Here is a 16,208-nt window from a genome sequence, read left to right on the forward strand (position 1 = left end):
CAAGTTTTACAAAAGAAATATAATAAACTCTAGAAACTACCTATTTAGATGAATGTCTCTTTTAGCTTATCTACTTTTAAGACCACCAGAGGTATCTGAGAGGAAATACCGACTAACACCATAGCAAGGCCAGGAGCTCCACTGCAGTTATGGTTACACCAGGGCTTTCATTATAACCCTGACTACACCTTACAGAGAAGTTCACCTTTTGGGCTGCATGTTTCCATGCTTCAGCTCAGCCCAGAGATGAAGGGTGTGGGAAAGCCTGGCAAATTTCTGTTCTGCCCTTTTTGAGTTATATAAAGGGGTGGGGGGTAATCATCTCTCCATTTGAGGTACATTTTACAAGCTTTTTTGCTCCCGTAACTTGAATAGCTGAACTTCACAAGCTGATATTTTCAGACTTACCGAAGGCTCAGCCCTTATATTGTTTACAAAAAGAACAAATGTAATGGGGTTACAAAAGGGTTTGAAAAGCTCAGTTTGATGTTTCTTCCACACTAGGAACTTTTGTCAACTTTGGGAGCTAGGCTACTACTTTGTATTGCAGCCAATATCTACGTAGTAAGTTCTGATGCAGAAAACTTTGTCTATAGGCAGTTTAGACTGTGAAGCCAGACTGTATTGGGCTCGTTATGCTTTGGCAGAGTTTAGAAGATCTTCAGGAGAAAGCCTTGTAAGCTCCTCTAGCCTGATTATTCTGAATGCCCCTACCTGCACCCTAAATAGGAGAGAGAAAAAAGGAGACAAACAGGGACATGAACAAACAACTTTCCCTAATGTGATGTTAGGGTTACAGGTCTGCCCAACGTGAAGTTAGGAAATGTGGAAGAATACATACATCTGCCTGTGACACTGCAAGAGCCCGGCATCAGGATGTCCCTGTCCTCTCCAGATGTAGTGGGGTCTAGAACCAAGGCATGGGAGGGCTTCGTTTTTTGTTTTTAAACTCGTGTGTTTATTAGAACTCCACCTGGTAAAAAATTAACCCTGCACACCAACGTGCCCAAGAAGGGCTGCTCTCTGCATTGTTCTTAGCCCACAACCTCCGTCCTCTCTGCTGCCTTCTCCAGTCTCCCCTGGAAATGAGGTAAGTGTGCATTTAGAGGGAGCTGTGGGCGCTTCACTCCTCCGAAAAATCAGGCTATGAGTTTTTCCGTACGCTAATATAAAAATATGCTTGTGTTTCCAGGGCTCCTTGGCGTCTATGTAGTTAAACAAATAGTGCCATATTTACAGTAAGATGCAGTAATGAATCCTGTTAATTCTACAGGACCAAAAGTTATTCTGCAGACAGAAACTACTGAAGAAACCAGGGCCATCTTGTAAAAGTGCCTCTGCCTGGTCCCCAATTGTATTGGTGCAATTTTGCATCCATGATTAATTATGGATACAAAAGAATTAGTACATCATCTGACTGAGTCTGCTAATTGAGTTGCTAGCAGTTACACACTATCATCACTCCCACCTTCACTTAACTGTGGATACCAATGAGTTGTGTGATTTTTGCAGGTCCACAAACTGGAAGCCATTTCTGAAAATCTGGCACTATCATGTTATTATTTATTACTATTTATAGTGTTTTTGGCATTTTACACACAAGTAGGAAAACAAGGTGCCTGGCTCAATGAGATTTGACTCCAAATGTAAAGTCTTGCCTTTGCCAGCACCTGATGGGATTCACTATTGCCCTGTTATGACATTCTATCTGTAATATGCTATGAGTACAGTTTAGTACATACCTTCCATATAAATGATTTTCCTGAACTCTTCCTGGCATATGCAGTAGTACAAAGTATTGTACTACAAGATGCTTCATATACATATCCAAGATTGTTGGGGGAAAACCCCGTATGTTGTATTATCTGAGACAATGCATGTGATTGAAGGCTGTTCCATAATGCAGAAGATGCACAAAAGGGCAAAGTTGGTGTTACACATTCATCCTTAACTTGCACAATTCCTAGGCTTTTAATTTTGTATTCTTAATGTTACATTATTTTTTTCTAGTTAAATACAGTTCGAGTCACAATTTTGTTATCCAGGCAGCATCCAGTTGTAGGACTACTCCCCATGGCTAGATACTATTCAGGAAGTTTGGCGTGCTCCCTGCAGAACAAATGTTTAGTTAAGCTGTAAGGAATGGCTAGGAGGCCTCAGTCTCAGGTTTGCAATAGCACAGGTTCAAATCCAGGTAGATCAGCCAGAAGCTGCAGTTTGCTGCCTGTGGCTGACTCACAGAAACCCTGGTCCAGCTGTACTCCACATGAGCCCATAGCACTTTTCATAATACTAGAGCTTTGTGCCAGTGTCCTTTGCTAATATTTCTGTGATCCGTTCATCAGTGTCCAAATGGCTTACATATCCGTTTTAATGCAAGTACCCTATCAAACTCACACCTTGAGATTTCTATTGATGATTTACCACAAGAGGGAGCCTCTTTGCTTCATTAAGTGAAGCTGCTCTTTTTGCTACTTGACTTCTTCGAGGTATTTTCATAGAATCATAGAATATCAGGGTTGGAAGGGACCTCAGGAGGTCATCTAGTCCAACCCCCTGCTCAAAGCAGGACCAATCCCCAGAAAGATTTTTGCCCCAGATCCCTAAATGGCCCCCTCAAGGATTGAACTCACAACCCTGGGTTTAGCAGGCCACAGCTATCCCACTGTAGTTCATCCTGGAGCATGAGAAATACAACCTTGCACACATGGTGGTGTTGATACAACACAGTCAAAAACATGTTAAAATACAGAGCAAGCTGGGTGACAATTTTCTTCCTTGTGAAAGAGGTCTGTGCTGCCTGTGAAAGGGATTGTCCTCTGGAGGCTCCAGACTCTGGCCGTTTAGACATTACCCATGCATGCACAGGAGAGAGGTAGCCTTTTCATACTGATTGCAGAGACTTGTGGTCAGTTCTGTCTCTGGGCTGAATACTGGTTATCTATATAGCCTACTACATATCAAATAGCACAATACCACAGCACAACGCTGCACACCTAACAATGTGAGTGCTGCAACATGCAACTGAAAAGCACATGGAATGGTCAGAATGAGAAGGCTCTACCAGTGGCTTACAAACCCATGACATTTGCTGTTTTATGGTGTCATATTGTTCTAGACGAGGCTGTAGTGTGACTCAACAGGCCAATGTGCTCCTTCCATCTTGGAGTCAGTAAATGTGTCCTCAAAAGCTGCTGAATCTTATTTCCTTTTCTTCCGTTTCTGAGGAAAACTTTCCTCCCAGGAGCTGGTTGCTGAGAGTCTCTGGGAGGGGCAGAGCTACTAACTCACAGACATCTGAGCAGGAAAAATTGGTAGAGGGCGTTGGAACACATTGGTATTGTTTGCTGCAGCTCATGAGATGAGAAATGAAGAAGTGAAGTGCCTTAGTTCGGAGTTGGAGAATCCAGGGTGCAGAATTATAGGTAAAAAGCTAATTCCTTTGTGTTCCTTGAGTACTGATACCAGAAGTCAGTTTCACAGAAGAAAATCCTGACTTCCTAGCATTTCAAGTGTTAACTACGTCTAGACAGAAAGGTTCATATAATTACGTCATTGTTTAAAAAGGTGACCATACTGTACCTCAGGGATATCAATCATTCTCCTTAACTTCTGATCTCTCCAGTTCCAATCCAAAATCAGATACTTCAAGGAGTTCAAGCTAAGGCCATCTGAAAAGACAGTGCAAGTCTTACTATAATAAAGACAAAATGACATCTGCTTATCAAAATGATTTTTGACTTTTGCATCCTTTGCAGTCTGTTCCCAGGGCATTAAACATTAAGCACTACATTTGCTGGTTGGAAAACTAACACAATGACACTGTAAACTTCCTTACCACATAATCCCATGCCTTTTCGAGAAGATAAACACAAAAGCAGAGCAACTGCTGTTGCCAGGCTTGTCAAGAGCCAATATCCTGCCTGCAAAGAATTCCCCAGACTTCCTCTTCATGAAACCACAGGAGTTGAGTTTCCATGGCTGACGACAAGTTGGTAAATTATAAGGACTTGAGCCAGCAAGAGCCTATCAGTGGGAATTGAGGATGCTCAGAAACTTGCACAATCAGGCCCTAAATAAGCTTCAGGTCAGCAGCACTGTGAAGGGCTTTGGTCATCTTCCATCTGAATGGAAGGAAACAAGGAGGCAGATGGTTCTTTGGGAAATGACCTTCTACCAGCCCTGCTAAGTCTTCCATATCTAGTGGGTAATGTCCACAATTTTTCTTGATAGCTTTTTCTCAGTAACCTCCCGTGGCAGCACTGATCTGTCAAACAGCTCTAGACATGAAGAACACATGGTCAGCTTCTGATCCTAGCCCACCGTCTCTCCTCTTGACATATCTTTGGGCTGATGCAGCAACATCAGCTCTATGATGTGCTGTTGAATTGGGATATCTTAACACTGTTGTAAAAGACAGCAACAATGAAACATCTCACTGTTCCTGTGCTTCCTGGAGGGAGAAACAGTGGAGTCCCACGCCAGAGCCAGCTCCCACCCTTGAGCAGGGTATAGCTTGGCCAAACTGACCCAAAGAAGGAACTACCATGACGGGACCATGGTTAGTATCCTGTGATATCTACACTACATTTTGTTTTTATTGCAAATATCTATTTAGGAAGCAAAATATATGGCAGGAAAAAAACTTAGATTTGGGAAGGAGAAGGAGGGTTAAACAGATAAACTAACTAACTTCATGCCTGGCAGGAGATTGGGAATAATAAACTGAAAGACCAAGTAAATCTAGATTTTTGGGAGTGTTTTTCAATAAAAGCTGAAATTGAACTCAGAATTGTGCATAACATAGTTCCTTTTGTCTAAGCCACTGCGTTTGGCTTCCTGGATTTTTAACTTTATATTCTTGACCTGCATTTGAGAGTAGATCCCCAAATTCACTGACTCAGGTTAGTCCAAAACCTTCAAACTTTATTGAAGTTTCACTTATTCTGCCATGTGCAACATGTCCATTACCAGAGCCCATTCCAGCCTCCTCTCCTACCTTGTTTTACTAACGCTTTTATTCTTCCAGGTGTTCCTACACCCAGGTGGATGACTCCATTCTCCAGCATGTGCATCTGTTCTTTTATCTAATTCAAGGACAGAAAGAGAAAATGTTGCATCAGTAAACCCACAAGTGTTTAGGATTCCCTTTTAAAGAACATTTTATTCCATATTGGAGGTAAATTCCAAGTAGCACAATAACTCCTCTTAAAACACCATCTAAAGCCAGGTCCATAAGGAGAAGTAGTGCACAGCAAACTGGGGTATAATCTACAGTATTCTAGCCTGCTGCGTGTAACTGTCCCAGTGGATCCTGCTACCATGCATTAACAGTTCCATAAGCACACTAAGGAACTTTTAGTATGTGGTACTGGGGTCCACACGGACAGTTAGCGTGTGGAAGCTAAAGCACTGTACATTCAGACAGTAAGAGACACACTGTTCATCTCTCAGATTGTAAAACTGGTACATATGGGAGAAAGGCACAAAGGGCAGTGAGGTGTCCAACTCCCTTTGAAAGTCAATAATTGAAATTCACTCGATTGTGCTTTTCAAAATCTGACCCTAAATACTTTTTCTGAGGTCTGAATAGCATTGGCCTCCCAACAATTAAATCAATCCTCTAGAACTAAATGGAGAGCACACAACTTGGGGAAAGTTAATGTAAAACTGGAGTCACACTAATCTGCCCAAGACTGGAGAAGGATGAAATATACTGTGTGTGACATTTACCTGTTTGACAGTATTTATATAGAAGGCCAAATTTTCACCCACTGTCTCTGATTTCCTTGCTTGCAAAACACATCTATCATTTGTACACACAAACAGGCATTTGCATTGGGTAGCTGAGCACCTGACTACCTGATTTGCACCCATCAATGTGGGTGAAGGTGGAGTTTTGTGGATGGGAACACATGCACATGCTTTTTGGTTTTGGTTTTTAAGCAGGCACAAAATCAGAGGCTAGTTTGAGGCACAGAATGTTTGACTGGATACCACACAGGTTACTGATGGATGTTCTGATCTTAACGTAGGTGCCCATGCTGCACAAAAAACCACAGGGGCATGAGGAGAGTTTGAGGAGTCATCAGATGAATTGCTTGGTTGAATGCCCAGAACTGTGCTGTTGGGGTACAGAAAGTAGGGTGACCAGATCACCCAGGTGAAATATCGGGATGTGTGTGGGGAGGGGGGGGAGGGCCCCACAAAAAAAAAAAAAAAAAGCTGCCGGAATTCCACGCCCCGCCCCTCCCACCAATGTGCCTCCGCTCCATCTCGGAGATACTCTGCCGCAGCTCGGCCGCCATGGGCCTGTGCCCGCCCGGCTTGCCCCCCCCCAACACACACACACACACACACACACACACACCCCTGCACAGACACCGGTCACCCCGCCCCACGCACACACACAGAGCTCTGCAGAGCTCCCCTAATCACCTTTCTCAGCTAGCTGCTCTGGTGTCCCCAGACCAAAGCTCCCCAACCCCCGACCCCCGTGAGGAAAGCCAGTCCTCCTTTCCGGCTCCCTGGGGCCACTGGACTGTCCGGGACTTGCCCCCAGGCCAGATTCGAGTCCAACACACTCAGCAAGCAGCGCCCCGGGCCAACTTCCAGCGGTGGCTGGGCCCGCAGAGCCGGAGGGCGGTGCAGCCCAGCGTGGAAGGTGTTTTGGGTTGGGCGGCCCGCGAGGGCAGGTTTGAGAAACCCCTTCCCAGGCTGGGGGCTGCTCCGGCTGCCAGCGTGCAGGGCCGGGCTGGAGGGGGCCGGGCAGCGCTGGGCGTGGAGAGCGGCGCTACGACGCGGCGTTTGCAGGCCTGGGCTGGGCTCGGCTGCCGGCGAAGGGGCCCCGGGGCGGCTCGAGAGGCAGGCGAGGTCCCGGGAAGACGCACGGCTGCGGAGGGGCTGAGCTCCTGCCTCGCCTTGGGAACCCCCAGCACGGCGGCTGCAAACGCGTCTCACTCGCCCCAGCCCAGGCCGGGCCCCTCCCGCTGCCACTCACTACCCAGCCCAGTGCGCCTCATCCCTGCGGCGGGACAGGCAGGGGACCGGCTCCCCCACCCGCTGAGGAAGAGGCTCTGCGTGCCAGCGGCCAAGCTCCGGCTTCCGGTCCCTCCTGAGTCATCTGCCCCACACGCTGAGCCAGCTGCAGCCAGGGGAGCAGACCGGGCTGGCTGTAGCGTGCCCAGAGAGTGCTTGGGGAAGAGGCGGGGACAGGGCAGGGATTTGGGGAGGGATCCAATGGGGGAAGAAGCGGGTGGAGTCGGGGGGGAGGGGGCGCGCAAGCGCCGGAGCGGAGGGCAAAATTGTTTGTTTGTCCAGTGTCCCGGCTGAACATCAGTCGGGACGCGGGACAAACAAGCAGATATCGGGACAGTCCCGATAAAATCGGGACGTCTAGTCATCCTAACAGAAAGGAAGCCCTTTTCTAAAGAAAGGAGCTATGTCCATGAAAAGTATCATTACAATATCACACCGAAGACAATGGCATGTGATTGGTTAGCTATTTCATCAAAACTAGTGCTGAACTTGCTTACCTTTATGTGTTTTGCAAACAATTTAATAACTTTGCAGTCTCCTTTGAATGCTGTCATAGACCTAGTAGAGGATAAATTAAAAATGAACTCGGACATCAGAACTCGGATTCAGAGTGTATAACAGGCATAAGAGGAAACCAAAAATAGTTAAAACTAGTGCTTTAGAATGGGATGTCTAAATGAGTTAGGTGCCCAACTCCCATTGATTTGTGCTTTGAAAACATGCCAATAAATTATTATTTAAATCTATATTTGGTACTTGTAATGATCTACAACCAGACCTACATACTAGAGGGCACAATTTAGGAGTAATTTACGTATATTTTTTTGATAGATATTTATGTAATTTTTAAAGAACATGTACTTTTACAATTGATTTATTTCAAGACTATTGACTAATCAATTGCCAAATTTAAATAAAAGAATGATTTCACTATTGAATTATAGGCACACCAGAAAGCATTCTGAACCGGAAATTTAAGTTATTACAATTTATTTATGCAATTATTAGGAAAATCATCCTTTCTGGGCTGTCATAACCCTTACTACACAAAGGAACCTTGATATCCACACCCATGTTGACCACAACTCTTTTTATCAGAAGACCAGAATTGCGTCCTGAGCCTTTGATTTGGGACATAGTTCTATATATAGAAAATGTCACGATCTGTATAATAAACTCAGCAGGAGAAAATGAGTATGGAGCTTACAAAACTCCAGTTGAAATAGGCTTTTTCCTGCACTCAGGAAGAAATCAATGCACCATTGACATGCAAGTCACATGTTAAAGCCTTCCTTTACAACCATGAAGTCTAGAAACTTTTTTTTTTAAACAATGCTGAGATTCAACTGTCATCATGTGAGTTCTGGAGCTAGGAGAGGAGACATGACCAGAGTTTTCATGCCTTCAACCCAGCCTTGCACTTCTCTGCTCTTCATTCCATGATGTATTGTGGGATAGCAAGATCTGCATCTGCTATTGGGAAAGCTGGGAGCAGAAGAGCCTGGATATTCAGATCAAGAGTACAGAGTGGAGAATGCAAACCACTGATCTAGCGATATGTGTCACAGAAACTACGACACTTCTCATCAAGAGACTGGGGAAAGAGAAACAAACCCTGATTTCCATACCTTCTGTTGGGGAAGTCAGGTTTGGGCAGGAAGCCTTTCAAATCTCCTGAATCAATATACAAATCTCATCAGCTCTATACCTGTGGAATCAAATGGAGCGAATACACCAGAGCCTGTTCCCGCAGTATCCTCACCCTGGTTTTCACAAGTTACAAGGCCCAGGGAGCATCAGGGGCAGTAGCAGCACCTCAGCATAAAATTAACAACAATTGCTGGACAGAAACCAACTAAGGAGAAGGTCATGCAGACACCATATCGGTTTCAGAGAAATGAGAGAGAAAGGAAAGCAACCATACAATGAGGTGGATCAGACACAGGAATGGTTACTGGGACAGACAGCAGGATGGGATGGGATAGAAGCTGGGACATGACCTACATGCCAGCGAAACATGGAAAACAAAAACAGAGCCCACAAAATCTAGAATCAGTGATGGCAAAGGGAAAGAAAGCAGGAGAAAGAAAAGCACAGGAGGAACCAGAGATGAATAACTGTGCAACTAATATGACAGAAGAGAGAGGGAAACTCAGACTTTTTCTGCTCCACTCTCCCAACAACGGGGAGTGCGGAATGAGACTTCCCCACACTGTCAGTCACCAAAGACTTTCCATCCCAAAGTAAGGGAGTAACACTCCTGTCCACATCGGGGACAATGTAAAGAGATGGCAGAGACAACATCTCAGTTCTGCACTGTGATGTTACCCTACCAGCACAAAGCCCAGCCTCGTGAAGTCAGCTGTGAGGTTAGCACAGAACCTGAGTGAAAGACGAAGCTTGGGCTCCCTTCCCAGAAGGGACTAGAGACTTCAGCACAGCAGGAGCAGAGTGACCGGATGCACCATCTTGTGGCTCAGAGAAGTCCTTATGAACAAATAAGTTCTGTGTATGAAGAATGAGTGTGTGTGCTGACAGGGATCTGTGTGCAAACAGGGGGAAAGTTCAGAGAAAATCCTACATCAGTGAGGCTATGAAGATGTGGACCTTGTCCTTGTAAAACACCATATAGGGCAGCTCTGAAGTAAACACCCTGATCTCAGAGACCCTAACAGCAGATGTTATTGTGACCAGGAAAGAAACTTTCCAGGAGAGGAGGAGAAGGGAGCAGGGAGCTAGGGGCTCGAAGGAAGGACCCCTGAGCCACGACAGCATGAGGTTGAGGTCCCAGGGAGGGACAGGATCCCTGAAATGAGGGTAGAGACTCTCCAGACCTTTCAAAAACCGGACTGTCATGTTGTGAGTGAAGACCAACCTGCCCTGGGGCAGAGGGTGGAAGGCCAAATAGCGGCCAAGTGGACTTCCATTGATAACAAGGACAGCCCTTGGAGCTTGAGGTGCAGAAGATAGTCCAGGATTGCCTGCAGCGAAGCCTGCTCAGCACGGATATCCTGGGCTGAGGTCCAGCATTTGAACCTCTTCCACTTAGCCAGGCAGATTGCTCAGGTGGAGGGCTTTCTGCTACCCAACAAGACCTGTTGGACATGGGCTGAGCATTCCCGTTCCTCCTCATTTAGCCATGCAGAAGCCATGCTGTCAAGTGCAGCGACGCCAGGTTCGGATGCAGAAGACCTGGTTCTGGGACAGCAGGTCCAGCCAGAGAGGAAGCTGCATCGGTGCAGCTACCAGAAGGTCCAGCAGCATGCTGAACCAGTGCTGCCAAGGCCACGCAGAGGCTACCAGGATCACCTTTGCTGTGTCCTGTTTAAACTTCATAAGGACCTTGTGAATTAGTGGCACCGGCAGGAAGGCGGACATCAGAGCCCCTGACCATGGGAGCAGAAAGGCATCTGATAGGGACCCCTGTCCAATCTCCGGAATGAGCAGAACACGTGACATGTCCGATTCTCATAGGACACGAACAGGTCCACCTGGGGAGTCCCCCACCTCCGGAAGATCCCACTGACCGCCTCCGGATGGAGCAATCACTCGTGGCGAGACGAGAAAATCCTGCTGAAGTAATCTGCTAACCTGTTCCTGGCCCAGGTAGATGCACGGCTACCAGATGAATGACATACTGTACAGACAAGTCCCAAAGGTGGAGTGCTTCTTGGCAAAGGGTCACCGACTTGGCTCTGCCCTATCTGTTGATGTAATACATCGCAGTAGTATTGTCTGTAAGGACATGCACCACCTTGCCCTTCACGTGGGACAGGAAAGCTGACAGGCCAGGTGAACCGCTTTGAGCTCCCTGACATTTATGCAGAGGGACAGATCGTCCCACGACCAGCGGCCTTGTGCCACTGGTGCTGTTGGTTGCTGCTCCGAGGCAGCAGCTGAGGAATGGACAGATGGAGGCATCAGCATCACAGGCATGCCCAACACGCTCCAGTAGGGCCATTGGCCTTGCTGCCACAACGGCTTTGAGGAGGTCGACGCAGCCTCAAGTGCACAATCGCGCTGGTGCTGTCGCAGTGAGGGGCTGAATTCTCTTTCCGTACCAGAGGAATCACCTTCAGGTGAACATGGAGGGGCCGTCAAAGCTAGTGTCTGGTGGGTAACCGTTGCCGCAGGAGACCAGTGCCTCGAGTTGAAGGATCAGTGCTGGGACCGGGGGGATTAGTACCATGACAGAGACCACTCCCACTGTCTGGGAGATGTGGATCTGCGCTGCGGAGACAGTTGGCAGGAGGATGATTGGTGACGGCGATACGGTGACCAAGTGCCTTCCTCTAGGCCAGTGGTTCTCAAACTTTTGTACTGGTGACCCCTTTCACACAGCAAGCCTCTGAGTGCGACCCCCTCTTATAAATTAATTTTTTTTTATATATTTAACACCATTATAAATGCTGGATGTAAAGTGGGGGTGGGATGGAGGCTGACAGCTCGCGACACCCCATATAATAACCTCGCGACCCCCTGAGGGGTCCCAACTCCCAGTTTGAGAACCCCTGATCTAGGCGACCCGCGTCGAGACGGTGGAGACTGTGAGCATGGTGCCGGCGATCTAGGACGTCCCGCAGAAGACAGAGACCTGGGGGGTGGAAACGGAGAGCGCTGTCTTGTCTCCAGAGACTGGCATTGTTCGCCTGCCCTCTGGGGGGTCTATACAGCTGGCTTGCACTCAGCGAGAGCGTTTGCCATGTCCTAGGACACATGTGGTGCCAGCAGCGGCCTCCGCTCTCTGGGCGCCAGGAGAGCCTGGGAAGGTGTCAGCCCTGCCACTAGTCTGTGTCCCCTACCGCTTCCTGAAGTCAGCGGCAGATCCCTTGGGGGGCTACGGGACCCCAATCGGGCAGGTGTCCTCATGTGGCTCCGGTGTGGGCTGGCGGTCTGAACTGGGTCCTTTGCCCTTCTTACTCCGTGCTGGGGAGTCGCTCATCTTCGACCTCTTCTTAGGCACCGGCGATGGGGAGCAGTTCAGGGCAGAGCCCGGTTCCGGGGGTGTGCTGCACACTGACGCCGAGGTGCTTGGGGCAGAGTCTGGCCGGGAAGGCTCAGACGCTGGGCGGAGAGCAACCTCCATGAGAAGAGCTCTCAAATGGAGAGTCTCGCTCTTTCTGAGTCCTGGGACAAAAGTTCTCACAGATGCGACACTTGATTCTTCCCAAGCAATTCCCCCAAGCACTTGAGGCAGCTACTATGAAGGTCACTAACAGGCATAGGCCTGTTGCAGTCAGAGCAGGGCTTAAAACCTGGACACCAAGGCATGCCTCACCTGGGGCAAAGTCCCTGCTGGGACGCTATCTCTAACTAACTACTTACTAACTACGGAAAACAAACTATTTACAAGGCCTAAGGCTCGAAAACTGAAGTAGAAGAACTGCTAACCCCTATCAGGCAAGGGAAAGGAGCTCCAACTAACCACCACGGGTGGTAAGAAGGAACTGAGAGGGCGTAGGGCTGGCAGCGCCTAATATATCGAACATGAACATGGCACTAAGAGGGCGCCAGTGCCGACCCTATGGATACCGTTAAGGCAAAAATCTCTGATGAGAGCGCACGTGAGTGCGTGCACACCTAAAATAGAATCGACATGAGCAAACACTTGAAGAACAACATTCATTTGTTAAACAGCACTTATCCTGCTAAAAAGCAATAAGGTACAGTGCCCTGTTTTCAAATACATACATTCATGACCTTGGCATCTCTGATATTGGCAACATTGCCATTAATCAGGCTGCTCAAAGCTGGCAGAAACCTCCACACATCTCCCTCTCAGTCACCAGCAAATATTTCCCCCTGGCTCTCACAAATATGATGCAAATTACTACTAACAGAGAGAATACGGGGCAGATGATCCAAACTCCAGTCAGTGCATGTCACACACCTCCCTCCCGCAATCTGCCCTTTAGCCTACCAACAACACAGTGCACAGACATCAGCAACTCTGGGGGGACTGAAATAGCTCCTTGCTCCTGTCCAGATTTCCATTCTATGGCTTCATGAGCTAGGGAAACAGGCATTAGGGTTGGGTCACCTAGAAAAACTGCTACTACATCCAGAGTGTCTAAGTTATGGGAGGGGGAAAAAATGTTCCAGTGCCAGTCTTGCAAACAGAGCTGGATTTGTGAAGACCCTAGCTTCATGGAGCAGCCAATATTTTATCACCAGTGTCACAGTAGTTAGTATTTTTCTTTAAGGCCAAGCTAATGAAGTTAGGAAACTCTCAGCCTTCAGTGGAAAAAAAAAAAAAAAAAGATTCTAGCCCTCATGGTTACAGAGAAAAGTTTGTACATGTCACCATAGTGCAGCCTAAAGACTCAAAAACACAGAAGACAGAATTCAAAATAAAGCTTATTCTCTGTAAATCAGTCACTAAGGAGTGACAGAATCACAGAGCAGGCCTAGTATTCCAGGCAAGTGAAAACAGGACAGCACACAGACCAGTGTTTCTCAACCAGTGAATCGTGACCCTGGGAAGCAGAGTCACAAAAGCCAAGTGGGGTGGGGATGTGAGGCACTGAAAATTTTATTACAATCTATTATCATTGATACATTTTCTTTACTCTTACTTTTATAATGAAGAAGGGGTTGCCAACCTGAAAAGACTGAGAAACACTAACACAGGCCAGACACATCGGTCTCCACAGAGGTCCCAGAGCCCTGTGTTTCTAGTGAACTTTGTCATAGAAATGTCCTGACACTGCACTCAAAATGATAGTGTTGAGCTATGCATTTTTATGCACTTAATCTGTTCTTAAGTGTAATAGGTTGAATGTCTTTCTAAGAGCAATATACTTTACTTTTGGTTTGTAACAAAAACAGTAGATCTATGCAGCTGAGTTATTAAGTTCTACTTTAGTCTAAACCAAATACCACAGTACCACGCTTTGGAGGAGTGAAGGATATTGCATCAGTTGAGTCAGTAATTTTGTTGGCTAGCAAAGGACATTGTCCCAGTTTCGCCTTTATGTCTAGGGTTCCAGGCAAAACCTCTGACCGGGTGCCAGTCTCAACATAACATTTGCTTTCAACATACTTAATGAGCTCCAAACAACGGAGAGCAGAACTGCAGATAATCAGCATCAGCACAGACTTCTTCTCCTTGTGGGTTTTACGAAGTTTTGCCCATTTGGGACAGACTGCAACAAGAAATACAAAATACACAGAGAAATCTATGACTTAAATACATATTGCAATGCTAAAGTACATGATGAATAGCTGCCTGCCGAAAGAATATACTTACAGCACACTACTTCACAATCTCAGTTTGTAAAACATGTAAATTAAGATATTTCCAAAAAATTAACAAATAAAATGTCTCATGTACCAAACAATGAAATATGATTATCAAATAGGTTACTTTAGAAAACAGGTTACATAAGGGTCAAAATGCAGCCATTGTATAAACACGCACAAATCCATTGACTTCATTTGACCCTAAATTTGCAATGCAATTTGATTTATAGTAGTGCTTTAATAGAGAGAACAGTTGTTAAATGGAATACATTTATAGCATCTGTACCACAAGGATGTAAAAGCAGATCTACTTAACCAGGACAGACGAGAATAAAAATTCCCATTACTAGTAGCCAGGGACAGGTAGAAATGCTACAATAAAATTAAGATAACGTAATTAGGCCTTGTCTACACAGGTGGCGGCGTATAGGGTATGCATAGCTACACCACACAGTGAAACACGCAAGCTGAGTCCACACTGAGATGTGTAGCTACACAAAGCAGTGAAAGGCTCTGATGGGGTGAGGGAGTGGGGAAAAACTCCAGCTACACAAAGTTTCCAGAGCCTTTTCCTGCTGCCTCCCCACTGCCAGAGCCTTCCCACACTGCCAGGAGTCTTTCACTGCTGCAGGGAAAGGCCCCAGCAGCGGGGAGCTGCCAGAGCCTCTCTCTGCTTCCTTGCCCCCTTCTCCCCCAGCCTTTCACCACTGCCAGAGTCTTACCTTGTGGCGGGGAAAGGCTCCAGCAGCAAGGAGGCAACGGAACACTGCACTGCTAAAGACAGCAGTGTAGATAGGGAGGCACTGCTTGGGCATGTAGAGAGCCGTGCAGGGCATATGCCATAAGGTTCTGGCATGTCTTTACTCATGTAAACCTCACCATCTACACTGCTATTTATACCCATGCTGGGGGGGGGAGGGGAGTGCATTGTATGTACTCTACACACTACCATAAGCATAGACATAGCCTTACATATTTAACGAAGTGTGGTCAAAATGAAGAAATATTTTCCCAAATATTATTTAAAAGCAAAACTAAAATATTTTGATGCAAAATAATAATCTTGCAGAATACAAACACGCAAAACATAAAAGATGTAATATAACTGAATTTATGAATATTTCAAGGTCAAGATTAATTTTAATCCTTTAATCCTTTAAAAAGTGGAAGTTAAATCCTAATGAGGAAAATAGAAAAGAGCATAAAATCTGGCTAATGAAGTGTAAAAATATAATTAGGAAGGCCATAAAAGAATTTGAAGAACAGCTAGCCAAAGACTCAAAAAGTGATAGCAAAATTTTTTTAAGTACATCAGAAGCAGGAAGCCTGCTAAACAACCAGTGGGGCCACTGGACACTCGACGTGCTAAAGCAGCACTCAAAGACGATAAGGCCATTGCGGAGAAACTAAATGAATTCTTTGCATCAGTCTTCACTAGGGTTACCATTCGTCCGGATTTACCCGGACATGTCCTCCTTTTTGTGCTAAAAATAGCGTCCGGGGGGGAATTTGTAAATCACTCAAAATGTCCGGGATTTCTCCCCCCAGGCAGAGCAAGGCGCGGCTGGGAGGGCTGCAGGAAAGTCAGCTGCTCGCATGGGGCTCTGGCAGACAGAGCCCTTCCCCCGCAGCTTGCCGGGCTGGACTCTGGAGCAGCTGTAGAGGAGCTCCTCCCCCCCTCCCTGCATTCTGAGCCGGCAGCTCCTCCTCCCCTACAGCCCAGCGCCCCGCTCCGGCAGCACTGTGCAGGGCCAGGGACCGGGTTGTGTGTTGCGCTGGGGAGCGCAGCCACGTGTCCGGCTTGCACAGAGCCCAACACCATGTTCTGAGCAGCAGGGTAAGGGGGCCAGGGGGCAGGAGAAGGGGCAGGGAGGTTCTGGAGGGGGCAGTCAAGAGATGGGGGGGGTCGGGAGTTCGGGGGGGGGGTT

At 46.9% G+C, this 16,208-nt stretch overlaps 1 protein-coding gene across 5 annotated transcripts in view; it reads right to left on the reverse strand.

The window, feature by feature from the left end:
- Positions 1 to 16,208, reverse strand: part of CMSS1 (cms1 ribosomal small subunit homolog) — a 59,854-nt gene that overhangs the window by 382 nt on the left and 43,264 nt on the right. For 4 of the 5 annotated variants that reach the window (XM_034789987.1, XM_034789962.1, XM_034789951.1 and 1 more), the window contains exons 6-9: positions 14,081 to 14,183; positions 7,536 to 7,596; positions 5,000 to 5,087; positions 3,583 to 3,671 (exon numbers count right to left, since the gene is read on the reverse strand). In XM_034789987.1, the coding sequence (XP_034645878.1) occupies positions 3,583 to 3,671; positions 5,000 to 5,087; positions 7,536 to 7,596; positions 14,081 to 14,183 (341 nt within the window). Of the gene's footprint in view, positions 1 to 841; positions 908 to 3,582; positions 3,672 to 4,999; positions 5,088 to 7,535; positions 7,597 to 14,080; positions 14,184 to 16,208 lie in introns of all 5 variants that reach the window. The other variant, XM_034789977.1, reaches the window with a different exon arrangement.

The sequence above is a fragment of the Trachemys scripta genome, chromosome 1 (assembly GCF_013100865.1).
Source record: "Trachemys scripta elegans isolate TJP31775 chromosome 1, CAS_Tse_1.0, whole genome shotgun sequence".
Taxonomy (NCBI): Eukaryota; Metazoa; Chordata; order Testudines; family Emydidae; genus Trachemys; species Trachemys scripta.